Here is a 15,810-nt window from a genome sequence, read left to right as displayed (position 1 = left end):
CAAATAATCCCATAATAACCCTTTTATTCCCTCTACCCCTATATTGCCCCTCCCCTCTTCCCTCTCCCTACTGGTAACCACTAGTCTGTTCGTTACATTTGTGAGTCTATCAGGTATGTCTTTTGCAAACATTTTCTCCCAGTCTGTGGTTCATCTCCTCATTCTCTTGAGAGTATTTTTCGCAGGGTGGAAATTTTTTATTTTAATGAAATCCAGGTTATCAATTCTTCCTTTCATGGATTATGCCTTTGGGGCTGTGTCTAAAAATTCATCTCCAAACCCAAGGTCATCTAGATTTTATCCTATGTTATCTATCTATCTCATAGTTTTGCATTTTATATTTAGGTCTGTGATCCATTTTGAGTTAATTTTTGTGAAGAGTGTAGGGTCTGTGCCTAGATTCACTTTTTTTTTTCATGTGGATGTCCAGTTGTTCCAGCACCATTTGTTGAAAGACTATTTTTTTCTCCACAGTATTACCTTTGCTCATTTGTCAAAGATCAGTTGACTATATTTATGTGGGTTTATTTATGGATTCTCTATTCTGTTCCATTGATCTATTTGTATATTTTCACCAATACCACACTGTCTTGCTTTCTATAGCTTTAAGTCTTGAAGTTGGATAGTGTCAGTTCTCTAATTTTGTTCTTCTCTTTCAGTATTGTGTTGGCTATTCTGAGTATTTTTGCCTCTCTATATAAACTTTAGAATCAGTTTTTTGACATCTACAAAATAACTTTCTGGGATTTTGATTGGGATTGCATTGAATCTATAGGTCAATTTGGGAAGAACTGACATCTTGACAATATTGAATCTATCCATGGAATATCTCTCCATTTAGTTCTTCTTTGATTTCTTTCAGTACAGGTTTGTAGTTTTCTTCACGCAGATTATATATATATATATACACACATATACATATATATGTGTGTATATATATATAGTTAGATTTATACCTAAGTATTTCATTTTTCATTAACATTTTTTTCAAGTTGTGATTCTCTTCTCTTATCAGTACCTGTAGGTTTACCTCATTCTTCTAATGAATAGATAGCATTGTATTATGTGATTATGCTATAACTTGTTTAACAGTTTGGCATTGATGGACATTTTTTAAAATTTATTTTATTTTTTTTATGTATTTTTGGCTGTGTTGGGTGTTCGTTTCTGTGCGAGGGCTTTCTCCAGTTGCTGCAAGCGGGGGCCACTCTTCATCGTGGTGTGCGGGCCTCTCACTATTGCGGCCTCTTTTGTTGCGGAGCACAGGCTCCAGACGCGCAGGCTCAGTAGTTGTGGCTCACGGGCCTAGTTCCTCCGCGGCACGTGGGATCTTCCCAGACCAGGGCTGGAACCCGTGTCCCCTGCATTGGCAGGCAGATTCTCAACCACTGCGCCACCAGGGAAGCCCTTGATGGACATTTTGTTTATCATGTTTTGCTGTAACAAGTAACGTGTCAGTGAACATCCATAAATATATATCTTCATATATTCATGCTACTTTTTCTGTAGATTAGACTTTTAGATATAGAATTGCTGGGTCATAAAGTATCCACATTTTATATTTTAATAGATAATGCCGGGCTTCCCTGCTGGCGCAGTGGTTAAGAATCTGCCTGCCAATGCAGGGACACGGGTTCGAGCCCTGGCCCGGCAGATCCCACATGCCGTGGAGCAACTAAGCCCGTGCACCACAACTACTGAAGCCTACGCGCCGTGCTTCTCAATAAGAGAAGCCACTGCAATGAGAAGCCCACGCACCGCAACGAAGACCCAACGCAGCCAAAAATAAAAATAAATAAAATAAATTAAAAAAAAAAGATAATGCCAAATTACTCTTCCAGAAAATTTGTACCAGTTTACATTCCCACCAACAATGTATGAGGATGCTTTTTCCTCCACATTGTTGCCAACTCTGAATATTCTCTTTTTACATTTTTTGGCTAATCAAATGGTATCTCATTTTTAAATTTCAGAGTTTAATTAGTTATTATCATTTTTGGTTGACTGATACAGATTCCTCTGATCATTAGTTGTTCATTTTCAATTGGGTTGTCTTATTGACTTGTAGGAGCTCTGTGTATCTTGGGATATGAACTCTTTGTATGTTACATATATTGCAAACATCTTCTGTTAACTGCTTTTGAGAATTCTTCCATTCTTCTTTTCTATTCCTTTCTCTTCCCATACCATCCTCAAAATTAAAGCTCCAAAATGGAACTCAGAGGAGGGTGGGCCAGGGGAGGATTAAGGTTTGGGAAATAAAGAGACTCATTTTTTTGCATCTTAGATTCTTTGGTTTGGTTATTATAGTCTGAAAGAGGTCCATATGGAGCAGCAGTAACTACCCATGGATATTCTTTTGGGTGTTGGAGTTTGCTGTAGGGCCTCCTGCACTTTTGGCCCCATGGAGCATCAGCCACTGAGACTTCTCATTGCAGGTGAAAAACACCCACCTTTGAGGCTATAACTCAGAATCATACCATTCCTGTGCTTGCTTAGTTGAGAGTAAGCTTACTGTCATTGATATCAGAGTATTATTGGAATCAGAGCATATGAAAGGAAGGTCATTTTGGGGGACGTCATCTCTGATTTTTCTGGGCGAGCCCTTACATTTTATTTTTAAAATTAAAACTTGTGTCTTAGATGTGGTCAAAGGTGAAAAGGTCAAGCCAGTATTTGAGGAACCACCCAATCCCACAAATGTGGAAGTAAGTCTGCAGCAGATGAAAGCCAATGACCCCAGCCTGCAAGAGGTCAACCTCAACAACATTAAGGTATTTCATTACGATTGTTGTCCGTTGAGGTCAGAAAACTTACTGGAGATGACTGATTGCCTGTTTTACACCTGTTTAAAATCCTTTGTACTCACTGGATTTTGAGGCACAATATCCTATTTGAAAGAAATGGGTTTTAAAAAAAGAGTGATTCCTAGAATTCTTTGAAAAGAATCACAGTACTTGTGTTATACACAGTGTATTAGTTATCTATTGCTGAGTAACAAATTACTCCAAAACAACAAACAGTTATTATTTCACATAATTTCTGAGTGTCAGGAATCTGGGAGTGAGTGACTGGGCTGGACGGTTGCGGCTCAGGGTCTCAAATGAGGCTATGGTAAAGCTGTCAGCCAGAGCTGCACTTGTGTGAAGGCTTGACGTGGGCACAGAAATCCATTTCCTAGATGGCGCAGTCATGTGTCTGTTGGCAGGAGGCGTCAGTTTCTCAGAACGTGGATCTCTCAGTAGGGCTGCCTGAGTGTCCTCACATCATGACAACTGGCTTCCCCCAGAGCAAGTGATCCAAGAGAAAAAAATAGAGACTAAACTGGAAGCCACAGTGCCTTTTATGACATATTCTTTGAAGTCACACATTGTCACTTCTGCTTTGACCATAAGTCATGTCACTCTCAAAGGGAGGGTAAGATGTGTGTGTGTGTGTGTGTGTGTGTGTGTGTGTGTGTGTGTGTGTGTGAGAGAGAGAGAGAGAGAGAGAGAGAGAGAGAGAGAGAGAGAACTGCGTGACATCTTTTTTGTTCATTCTTTTTGGGCCAGTTTCTAGCATTTAATAATATGAACTAATTTTTATTAAGTACTCGCTATGTGCCATATCCTTTGCTAAAATACTTGAAATTCATTATCTCATTGAATCCTTAGTGGGACTTAAAGACGTTCAGTTGCCCACAGTCACAGAGCTGGCCTGTAGTGCTCTGTAAACTCACATTAGCCTCTAGCTGTGCCCTGTACTGTCTGCCTCCCCAGTGCCCAGTACTAGGCTAAGTGCTATGGAAGAGGAAGTAAGAGTCACGTGGTATTTATTCTGAAGAACTTAAATTACGAGGAAAACCCTAAGCGAATAATTACATGATGTGGTCAGCCCCCACATGTGGAACTGTGGGTAAGGAAATTTTTGATCCTGCCTAGGAGAGCCAATAAACCAAGGAGGTGGTATTTCTGCAGGGTCTTGAAGGCTGAGTAGGAATTAGAGCAAAGGATAAAGGAATTTCTAGGCAAAAGGAAAAGCATATCTAAAGGTATGGACGAAAGAAAGACCATGGGATAGTAAAAGAATGGCAAGCAGGTCAGTCTGGCTAAAATATAGACAATGAAAAAAGGAAAGAGGAAAGTGTGCTGTATGCATAATTTGGACAGTAGGGTAAACAGAAGTGATGCCAGATGTCACATTGTGTTAGATTCCCTTATTGGACACTAAGTGGTGCTATTTGGCTTAGGATAGGTTGGTTGCTAGAGAATGGGTGATGAAAGTCTTTTAGAGAGGATAACATCTAAACATACAAGGTATTTAAAAGCTGTTGGTCCTTAGCTTGGGGTGAAGGTGCTGCAGAATGATTCATCAAGGATCTGTGTCTTCCTCATCTTAGAACATTCCAATTCCAACCCTGAAGGAATTTGCAAAGGCTCTGGAGACCAATACTCACGTGAAAAAGTTCAGCCTGGCCGCAACCCGCAGCAATGACCCTGTGGCGATTGTGAGTAAAATTCTTAGAAATATAACATGAAAATATTTAGTTCATTAGAAGCTATTTTTAATTTATCAATTAACAATGTTCAGATCGGGTAAACTTATCTTCTGTATAGTTAATAAACAAAATTAGTTATAATGAGACAGTAAAACAAGAACCCAACTGTCAGGCACTTTGAATTCACTAGAATTTTGTTAGCACTACACTTTTTGGTATTTAGCTAAATAAATATTTAGATTTTTGTTCTGTGCTTAGTACAAATTTTCTGAAACGTTTGTATCTACAGTAACATTCTGTCCCAGTAAATGGATATTATGAGACCCCCCCTCCGGCCAAAGCCTACAGGAACTCGGCCCATATAAAAAATGTTAACATATATTTCATTTTAATCTTTGAAATGGATTAATGTGTCTCAAAAATATTTTAAACAACCAAATCTTGAAACATTTTTTGTTTGATACTGTTAACCAGAATATGAAAAAAATAAACAACCAAAAGCCCTATTCCTTCTATGCACTTTAGATAATTCAGGTAAATAAGGAAGCCCCTGGACCCAAGTAAATACTACTGCCATTGCCATTATCAGCGTTAACCCTCCTATTAATAGCTCACATTTCTTGAACAATTAGTAAATGCCAGTGCTGATCTCTGTGCTTTACTCACATCATCTCACCTAATCCTCACTATGATACAGTGAGGTATGTACTATTACTAGTTCCCACTCTAACAAATGAGCAATTTGAGTCTCAGAAAGGTTAAGTAACTTTTCCAAAGTAACACAACCAGCAAGTGGCAGAGCCAGGATTCACCACCAGGTCTTTCTTGTTCCACAACCAGGATGCCTACCCACCAAGCTATGCTATATTTACATACTGTGCCTCACTGTCGTACGTTTGCTAAACTATGGCGGTTGTCAGAAGCCTGAGCATCAGGCTACATCAGTGGTTCTACAGCATCTTATTCTCAGCACTTGAATTAAGCTAGAAAAATGAAAGTTTTATTGACTTGATGATGTGATTTAAAGTAACATGTCTTTTGGAAGATCTAAAAGAGCATTAGGGACTTCCCTGGTGGCGCAGTGGTTAAGAATCCGCCTGCCAATGCAGGGGACACGGGTTCGATCCCTGGTCCAGGAAGATCCCACATGCTGCAGAGCAACTAACCCTGTGTGCCACAACTACTGAGCCTGTGCTCTAGAGCCAGCGAGCCACAACTACTGAGCCCACGTGCCACATCTACTGAAGCCTGCACGCCTAGAGCCCACGCTTTGCAGCAAGAGAAGCCACCGCAATGAGAAGCCCGCGCACCGCAACAAAGAGTAGCCCCTGCTCGCCGCAACTAGAGAAAAGCCCGTGTGCGGCAATGAAGACCCAACGCAGCCAAAAATAAGTTAAAAAAAAATAGCATTAAAAACGGACAACATGAAAGTAATGACTACCCATCACAGTGTTGGCACAGAGTAGATATTTGAAAAATACTTGTTAAATGAATGAATGAACATGCCCTCCAACCTCTCAGCATTAGACAATATTTCCATGATGACGACAGCAAATTTGAATTAAGCACTCATGTAAAAGAGGGGCTAAGCTACAGAACTGATGTTTTCACCAGCAATTCTTACATATCTAAATTTGTAGGTTGAAAGCAGTTTTGAATTTGAAACCTATCATTAAAATAGAAAAAGAGCAGAACTAGATTATTGGTAAGGTGAAGTTAGCAATTTAAGGGTTCTTATCTGTGTATGATTTTGTGTATAATCTCTGCCCTTTAGTAGGTTTGTTTTCAATAAAGCAAAAATATTCACAATACATTTTGTAAGTAAGTAACTAAAGGGATAAATAAAGAAATGATTTGTCATTTCTGTTTAATATATTATTTACAGTAAAATGGCAGGGATGCAAATAGTGTATAGTTCATTGTCAGCACTACTAGTAAGCAGTCTAACGTCTACTCTAAGTCATATAGATAACTTGCTAAATGGACTAAATAAATTTCAAATATAATAATCTCTTTGTAACTGTTTTTAATCCAACAACTATGTATTGAATGTATGCCATGTGACAAGCAAACCATACAACTTCAAGGAAAAACTGTTATCCTTGAGGGTGTGAAAAAAAAGCCTCTTTCAGCCTTATGCCTGGATGGCTTCACATGGTCCAGCCCTCACCTGGCTGACCCCAGGTGGTTCCCCTTTCAGCTATGCTATAGTCAGGAAAGAACTTTTCTATAGGTTGTAATTTGGTTGATTACCCCACAGGCAACAGAGATATTCAGACTGTTATTATGGCTGAACCACTTGCTGTTGAGAATTATGAATCAGCATTAAAGCAAGAGCTTCAAGAGACTTTTCTATGTAAGGTTCAGAAACAGATTCAACAAAGTACTTGTGGGATTATTGTGAATATAGGCCAGCTATGTGTATGTGAGATGACATTATCCCCATTTTACAGATGTGGCAACTGAGGCTCAGAGTTTGAGTAATTTAACTAAGATTACCCAGCATGTGGTCAAGCCAGGAAGCAAACTTAAGTGACCTGTAATCAAATTCAGTTTGCCATGCTCCAAGCACTTCCACATAACCACACCTATAGCAGGGAGTATTAATGAAACTTGCCACAGTAATGAATGCCGATGTAGAGAAAAGGCCCAAATATGTAAAAGAATGCTATTACATATTATTAACAGGTATGCCACATAAAAATCAGAAGTTTTGGACAGCACTCTCCAATAGGAATAAAATGAGAACCACAAATGTAAGCCACATGTGTAACTAAATTTTCCAGTAACCACATTAAAAAAAAAAATGGTGAAATTAAACTTAATAATGTATTTTATTTAAACCACCATATCCAAAATATCATCATTTCAAAATGTAATGTGAAGATGTAATGAGGTCTTTTACAGTATTTTTTCCATACTACATCTTTGAAATCCAATGCATGTTTTACATTTACAGCACATCTTGATTCAGAACAGGTGCTTTTTCAGGGCTTCATAGCCACCTGTGTCCTGTGGCTACCACTGGAATAGTACACGTTTGGACAGTGCAGGAAACTGCTTTTCCGGGCAATTCTATAAAGTACTGAAAGCAAAACCTTCTCTTTAAAAATGTATTTCTACTCTAATTATTTATGTAACCTTCAAGAAATCTAGTCTTCGTTTTACTAATGTTATTATCCCCAGCACATGTAATAGATGCTCAAATATTTGCTGAACTGTGGTGAACCTGGGCCTACAGCCCAGGGTTATGTTTGGCTGGATCTCTCTTCCCTGTTTTGTTCAGTATGTGAAAAGTGTTTTCTCAAGTTTAAAAGAAATTGGCAGGATCGTGGCTACTTGCCAGGAGGTCCTGCAACTTTTTTACAAAGGCCTAATTGCTCTGACATTTTGTTATTCTAGTAATAGAAGTAAATCCCAAAGCTTGGAGCGTCCATAAGGAAAGGCTTGATGCATTCCCTTCTGGGGCTCTAATTAAAATGCATACACTTAATTCTAACTAAAGACCTAGCACTGAATAAGTGCACTTTAATTTACATGGTGTACAATAGCATCAGTCCAAATCCTTGAGCTTCCTGGTAGTTCAAGCAACTGCTTGACTAATACACAGGATTATTCTTCTAGTCCAGTGATTGTCAATTCAGGGTGATTGTGCCCTCCAGGAACATTTGGCAGTGTCTGGAGATATTTTGGGTTGTCATGACTGGGAGGGGTACTGTTGGCATTTCGTGGGTCTCAGAGACTGCTAAACCTCCTACAATACACCAGACAACCTCCCACAACAAAGAATTATCCAGCTTCATGTCAATAGACCCGAGGAAACCCTGTTCTTGTCCCAAGTTGGATTCCTTCTCCTCTTCCTTCTTCTTGTCTTCTCTGCCATAAAAGCAGTTAAAATAGTTCAGAAGTTCCTTGTTCTGCTCCCCAGAGCAATCACTATTAACAGTTTGTTTTTCATTCTTCTCATTGTCTGTATGACTTTAATTAAAGTGGTTTTCAATCCTTGCTGAACATTAGTCACCTGGAGAGCTTTTCAAAAATGCAGTTGTAAATCAACTACACTTCAATAAAAAAAGCAACTGTCCAGGCCACAGCCTGAGATTCTGATTTAATTCATCTGGGGTGGGGCCCAAGTACTGCTATATTTTTTAAAGCTTCCAGGTCATTCTAATATGCAACCAGGGTAGAAAAGCACTAATATACGTGCACTTATATTTTTGATTAATTATCTTAGACAATTTTTGATTCTCCATTAGAAAAGATGAGGGCAATTCTGTACTCACTCTACCTTCTATTCCTCCTTCCTTTTCTACCTCTGAATTGTAGTTATTCTATTATTTCACACATTTGAGCTTTATACATTTTATGTCATTATATTCTGTTATGTATATAGATTGACTCCAAAAACATTAAAACATCACCAGCATTTACAATTATCTGGCTGTATAAATATATAAATCTCTGTTCTCATGGGCCTTAAAATCTGGTGACTAATGGCAGTCTGATTCTTGTTCCTTTGTGAGTAAATTTTTCTTGCTAAAAACTTTTAGGACTCTCTCTTTTCTCCTGAAGTTCTGAAATTTCACCTGTATGTGCTCGCATAGTCTTTTATTTAGTCTGCTGAGCATCCAGCAGGTTCTTTCAGATAAAAACTTGAAGCTTTCTTCAACTCTGGGAAATCTTTCCCTATTATTTTATAGTTTCTTCCTTTCTGTTGTCTTTTTTTTTTTGGTCCTTCTGAAACTCCAATAAGATGAATGTTGAGCTTCTGGATCTTTCCCTCCATACCTCCTAACATTTCTCTTGTATTTTCTCTTTGTCTTTTACTCTACATTTTTTAAAACATCCTCAGTTCCGTATTCTAGATCACCAACTTGCTCTTCAGCCATGATCATTTTATAATTCTAAATGCCCATTGCTTTTTAAAATTTCAGTGTAGTACAGATTTTCAAAACTTTTTCTTGTTTGTTGTCCTCTTTTTAAAAATATATGTAATAGCCAGTATTTATTTATTTTATGGCTACAATGTTTTTCCTTTCTTCTTTTTCTTCTTTTTTTTTTTTGAAGTAGGGCAGGGTGGAGAGAGACTATAACAATTAGAAGTTTTACATATTTATGGTTTCTGAATAATCTCTGTTCCCTGTATGGCATGTTCTCCTGTTTGGTCAACTTGGCTTTTCTCTTTCATGGTGTTGGTTTTCCTAATATGTCTAGTAATCATTGGTTGCCTGGTCATATTTCCAGATAGAGAACAAAACTGATTTGTGTAAACTGGGACTATTTCCTCTCCTGTTATGTCGATCTGGTTCACCAACAGATCTCTCCCTTATAAGGGAAGCCCCTTTATGTTTCTCCATTTGTTACCAACTGACAGGCCATATATTTTATTTATTAATTATTGACTCTGCCCCTCCTACTCAAATATAAGCTCCCTAGAACAGGGATTTTTGTTTTCTCTACTGCTAACACACAGTAGAAGCCTGATAAATAGTCTTTTTTGGTTGAATGAATGAATGAATGAGTGAGTGCTTTTGTAAGCAGGCAGGTGAATTGATTGGTGGCCTTCTCTGCAGTGTGTGCATGAGAAGCTGGCAGGCAACCAGGGAGTCCTCTGCAAGTGCTCCGGGTTGTAGGGCTTCACTCTGCAAGGGATACATTTCAGTATATTTCCTTCCTGGGCAATGGCCGCCTCTCCTCTCCCTTCTCTGACACAGTATCTGGTGGAAGATCTGGAGGTGCCTCAGTTTCTGCACTGCTTCTCTCTTGGGACCTAGCACCCTCACTAGAGCCTCTTCCTGGGAGATTTCTCACTGATGGTTATGCAGGCAGGTGCTCTTTTTTCAGGGAAGCCGCAGGGAGGGATGGTGTGCTCACCACCTGCTCTAGCTGACCCACCTGTTCCTAAGGCAGCCCCTTTTTTTGGGGGGGGGGTACGCGGGCCTCTCACTGTTGTGGCCTCTCCCGTTGCGGAGCACAGGCTCCGAATGCGCAGGCTCAGCGGCCATGGCTCACAGGCCCAGCTGCTCCGCAGCATGTGGGATCTTCCCGGACCGGGACACGAACCCGTGTCCCCTGCATCGGCAGGCGGACTCTCAAACACTGCGCCACCAGGGAAGCCCGCTAAGGCAGCTCTTTAATGAGACACCCTAATCAGCTTTTACCTCTGGCATCTCAGGCAATTTTATGCTAATTTCTCCACCAATCGTCTGTTTTCTGTATTTTATCAATTCTTCAAGATAATGACCCTCTTTTTTTTTGTTTTCTTGCACTGTGAGAGTTCCATCCACTTAAAAATTATATCTTTTCTTCATGACAGTGGGAAACTTTGGGAATAAAGGGAGCAGACAGGTTCATGTGTGCAGTCTGCTGTCTTGAACTGGGAGGAGTCTTCAGCGGTTCCAAAAGTTATCTTTGAAAAATCCTGATTTGTGATGACCTGAAGTAGTGCCCAAATGCTAGTCAATGATAAAAAATATTTATCCATTCATAATAAAAGGGAAAAAATGAAATAATTCTGAGATTATGTCCTTTCTACACTTTTCCTAATGTTAAAATGCGTTTTCTCAAGAAAAACTGACATTGATAACAGATGGTAGTGAGTTTTTTTTTTTTTTTTTTTTTTTTTTTTTTGGGGTATGCGGGCCTCTCACTGTTGTGGCCTCCCCCGTTGCGGAGCACAGGCTCCGGATGCGCAGGCTCCGGATGCGCAGGCCCAGCGGCCATGGCTCACGGGCCCAGCCGCTCCGCGGCATATAGGATCCTCCCAGACCGGGGCACGAACCCGTATCCCCTGCATCGGCAGGCGGACTCTCAACCACTGCGCCACCAGGGAGGCCCGAGTTTTTTGTTTTTAATGTCCTTACTTAATAAAACAAAGGTTGGGCTTCCCTGGTGGTGCAGTGGTTGAGAGTCCGCCTGCCGATGTAGGGGACATGGGTTCGTGCCGCGGTCCGGGAAGATCCCACATGCCGCAGAGCGGCTGGGCCCGTGAGCCATGGCTGCTGAGCCTGCGCGTCCGGAGCCTGTGCTCCGCCACGGGAGAGGCCACAACAGTGAGAGGCCCACGTACCGAAAAAACAAAAACAAAGTTGTTAATTCTATGTCAGTATCCTTTTTTTTTTTTTAGTTTTGCATGTATGTGAAATTCATAAGTCTGGACGGCTGAACTGAACTATCTTTATTGCATTTTTAAATTATTATCTTTGTTACTTGGAGGTGAAAGTATGATTTAACTAAGGTTTTCTTTAAGTACTGTAAAAAATATGTATTTAATGTGGGGGTGGGAAGCTTAGTAAATAAATCTTCAGAAACCCTAATGGTTATTTTCTTTTTCACATAATAAGGCTTTTGCAGATATGCTAAAAGTAAACAAGACCTTGAAAAGTCTGAACATAGAATCCAATTTTATCACTGGTACTGGGATCCTGGCCCTTGTAGAGGCACTCAAAGAAAATGACACCTTGACAGAGATCAAGATCGACAACCAGGTGAGTTAATGCACAGGGTACATGTGAAAGGGAGGAATACCACAATGGAGGGAGTTAAAAGATAAAGTTCTGCGATTTAACTTGATGTTCTGGCTTTCTGGTAAATTATGACAGCTTCTGGCATGTGGAGGGTGTGTGGGAGAGCATATTAATAATTAAACGGTGCACAGTGGGGAAACCTAAGACAGAAAGCTCTCCCCAGCCCTGCGCTAGTCAGGCATCAGAGGAGGAAAAAGAGGAGATGGGGGCAGAGGTGTTGACAGCTGCTTTGTTCAGCCTTCATCATCCTTGCCTCATAGCAGGAACTTCAGCGCAGTCCTGCCCCAGCCTTGCTGTTGCCTCTCACTGGGACTATGAGAAAAGCGGAATGGCCACACCCAGAAACAGACTCCTTGTCCTTGGTTGGAGGCTGCCAGAGCCAAAAGAGCAGTTCTGGGCTCCTGCTGTCTGGTGCTAGACACAGAGCCTTGTTTCAAGGACTCGGGGTTCTAGTAGATGGCCTGGCTTAGAGTAGTAGGCCATACCCACAGTGTGATCACAATCTCAGCTCTGCTGCAGCATTGCTCCAGGTCCCACCAACAGCCAAAGCAAGCCACTTTTCTGGAGCCACCCCCTTCTGTACCCCGAAGACCTCTTTTTCCCAGCATCAGCCTACAGTGTTGCTGTAGTCGCTCTGCTGGTTTCAGCTGGTTCCTGCTCTCAGATAGCAACTCTCAGTTCTCAGCATGATGCTGTGCCCTTCCCCTTTGGCTACAGGGACGTGTCTGCAGTGGGATTCAGTGAATCTGCGAGGTCTAGACACTGTATAGTTGGAATGAAGGGCCTTGGAATGGACCAGAAAGAGGAGAAAGCAAAGAGACTTGTGCTGTGAGCATTCCCCTGTGGGGTGACGGGACGGGCAGTAGGGGAAGTGACCCCTGCATGTCTAGGAAAATCCCTGGTCTAGACCCTCCAAGATGTGATGAAGCCCCAGGGTCCCACCCAAGACTATTGCCTAAGCCTGGCGACCCCCAACAGATCCCATGAATAGTTCTACTCTCCTTTTTTTTTTTTTTTTGCGGTACGCGGGCCTCTCACTGTTGTGGCCTCTCCCGTTGTGGAGCACAGGCTCCGGACGCGCAGGCTCAGCGGCCATGGCTCATGGGCCCAGCCACTCCGCGGCATGCGGGATCTTCCCGGACCGGGGCACGAACCCGTGTCCCTGCATCGGCAGGTGGACTCTCAACCACTACTCCACCAGGGAAGCCCTCTGCTCTCCTTTTCTTTTTTTTTTTCTTTTTTTTTTTTGCTAACCAGAACAAGTGGGCTGTTTCAGTGCAGGTCCTCTGTCCCTAGGCTCCTCCTGAGCCTTGTTGCCAGGGGAGCAGGGGAACCCCACCAGGAGACAGGTACTCCCTCACTCTCACCCTCCCTAGAAGGGATGCATTATCAGAACACCTTTCCCTTGCAGAGGTGTGGAGTGAATCCCTGGGAATGTGCACACGTGGCTGTACACACTTAGGAAGCTTGCTGCTGTGTATCCTAATGTGTCCATCTGCTAGTAAATTAGGGAGTGGGAGAGTAGGAAAACAAGCTAGAGGGAAATATTAAGTGAGTGAAAAGAAGTGATAGCTCAGGGATATATATCAAATAGGCTAGTATCAGGAGGAAGTTATGAGGACTCTTCGTAAATATTTCCAAGAGTGCTAAGACAGATTTGGATACCTCATTCCAAAGTATGTTTAACTTTCTGTGTTGGTTCAGGCCATTGTGAAACCCCATATCTGAAATAATGTTCCAGGTACTTTGTTACCAGTTCCTTGTAAGATACTACCTAGTTAGGGTTGCCAGATAAAATACAGTTAAATTTGAATTTCAGATAAACAGTGAATTATCTTTAGTACAAGTATGTCCCATGAAACATTTGGGACATACTTTTACTAAAACATTTGTTATTTATTGAAATTCAAATTTAATTGTGTGTCCTGTTTTTTTATTTACTAAATCTAGCAACCTTATACCTATTAAATGAGCTGAAATCCTGAAAATTTAGGATAGCTTTTTAGAATGCATGTGAAGAAGACCCTGAAATATAAAGTCTGCTCTCTTAAATCCCTCTGAAGCATCAAACCTCATCTCCTGTCCTCAGTCATCTAGGGATGGATTTGTGTGATTTTTCAACTTTCATCTCGCAGTACGCCTCTGAAATGGCTTCTCTTTACTTATGATAAGAGTGTTAAGTTCTAAAGCAACTGGAAAAATTATTTGCTTTATTCCAATGAAGGAAATTCAGACTCAAAACTTCTCTTCCATCCAGATTTTCTTCATTGACTCATAGACTGTTAGAAGTAGACCTCAGTTTCCTCATCTGTACAGTGAAGGGTCTGAAATAAAATAATCTCTAAGACAGGTTCCTCAGGAAGGGCCAGCAGCTGAGACCAATTTAGCATCATTGCAGCAGGCAGCTGCACCAAAATGAAGGCCTGCTGAGAATCCAGCACTGGCGTGAGCTGCCATGACTAAGCTCCAGGTAAACAAGTGATGATTTAATCAGGTGCCCCTGTGAGAAGAACAATCAGTGATGCATATTAATGAAACAGATGGGTAACTGCTAAATAAATTTGAGTAGAGAAAAAAGGTCACAAAAAAGGTGATCTGAAGGACTGTGTGCTTAACTTTTGTTTCTTTTTCTTTGTATTTAGTGATTTAAAATAAAAAAGAGAAACATCCAAATTATAAGAAATTTTGGTGCCCATTTGTTGCCCTGGGTTTATACAACACAAAAGATCTCAAATAAAAAAAAAAAGACTCAGGCTAAGAAAGAAAGATGCTCTATGCTATATTACTTTCTCCCCTTCTTTTATATACCCTCCTCCCAATATAATTTTCTTCGGCTCTTATATCCTTTTATCACCACAGCATGCTCAAGCTGTATATTACCCAAATCTAAGACTCCAAATGCCTAAGGTTTGTGAGGGGAAATAGAGGGGTGTTATGTCATCCCCCTCAGTCAGCTACATCCATCTTGAACTCCTTCTGCCCTTGGATAGCACCTTTGGCCCACCCCAGGGGCATAAGCCATAACTATGGCAGCTCCGACCTTAGCTCAAGTCTCAATCTCTAATACAGCCCCGTTGTTTGAAAGTGTCATGAACTAAAGTTGCTCATGAAACTTTGAGGTCAGTATCTCTTACCTTTTTGCTGCCTCTCACTCCCATGGCCCTACACTGCTGAGAACAGTAATCTCTATACTGTGGATACCCAGAATTGTTATTTTCTGACTGGAAATATCACATTTTGTTCATTTCTTGGGGAGAGACTCCTTTGACAGGTTGCTGGATGAAAAGAAAGAAGAGGAACAGAGTTAAGCCTTAGAACTTGCCTAGAACACAAAAATTCCTCCATTAACTTTTCTTCTTCATCTGCCCAATACTTAAATTTTCCAAATTTAAAAGATATATATATATATTTAAATATATCTTTTAATATGTTACATATTTTAATATATTTAATGTATTTAAAAGGTGTGTGTATATATATATATTTAATATATTTAATCAAAATTGCATGATTCAGGCACAGACATAGAATTGGCAAAGCTACAGGGTCCAGAAACACACCCAAGTACACCTGAGAATTTTGCAGCAAGGTAGTATTTCAACTCAGCAGGGAAAGAATGAAGTAAAAGATGGTGGGTCTATTCACTAGCATTTTTTTTTTAATTTCTATTGGAGAATAGTTGATTTACAATGTTGTGACTCACTAGCATTTTGGAACAAAATTACGTTGGAGCTCTTTCTTAATTCTTCTACTAAAATTCATTTCAGGTAAAATGAAGATTTAAATATTAAAATATATGAAATCATA

At 40.6% G+C, this 15,810-nt stretch overlaps 1 protein-coding gene across 2 annotated transcripts in view; it reads left to right on the top strand.

Annotated features, from left to right (window-relative positions):
• The window catches only part of TMOD2 (tropomodulin 2), a 53,830-nt gene that overhangs the window by 26,313 nt on the left and 11,707 nt on the right, over window positions 1-15,810 (top strand). For both annotated transcript variants that reach the window (XM_060097338.1, XM_060097339.1), the window contains exons 6-8: window positions 2,644-2,774; window positions 4,379-4,486; window positions 11,821-11,964. In XM_060097338.1, coding sequence (XP_059953321.1) covers window positions 2,644-2,774; window positions 4,379-4,486; window positions 11,821-11,964 — 383 coding nt within the window. The remainder of the gene's footprint in view (window positions 1-2,643; window positions 2,775-4,378; window positions 4,487-11,820; window positions 11,965-15,810) is intronic.

This window comes from Mesoplodon densirostris, chromosome 4 (genome assembly GCF_025265405.1).
Source record: "Mesoplodon densirostris isolate mMesDen1 chromosome 4, mMesDen1 primary haplotype, whole genome shotgun sequence".
Classification (NCBI taxonomy): domain Eukaryota; kingdom Metazoa; phylum Chordata; class Mammalia; order Artiodactyla; family Ziphiidae; genus Mesoplodon; species Mesoplodon densirostris.
Note: the sequence above shows the minus strand (reverse complement) of the source record. Positions and strands in the feature narration are given on the sequence as shown.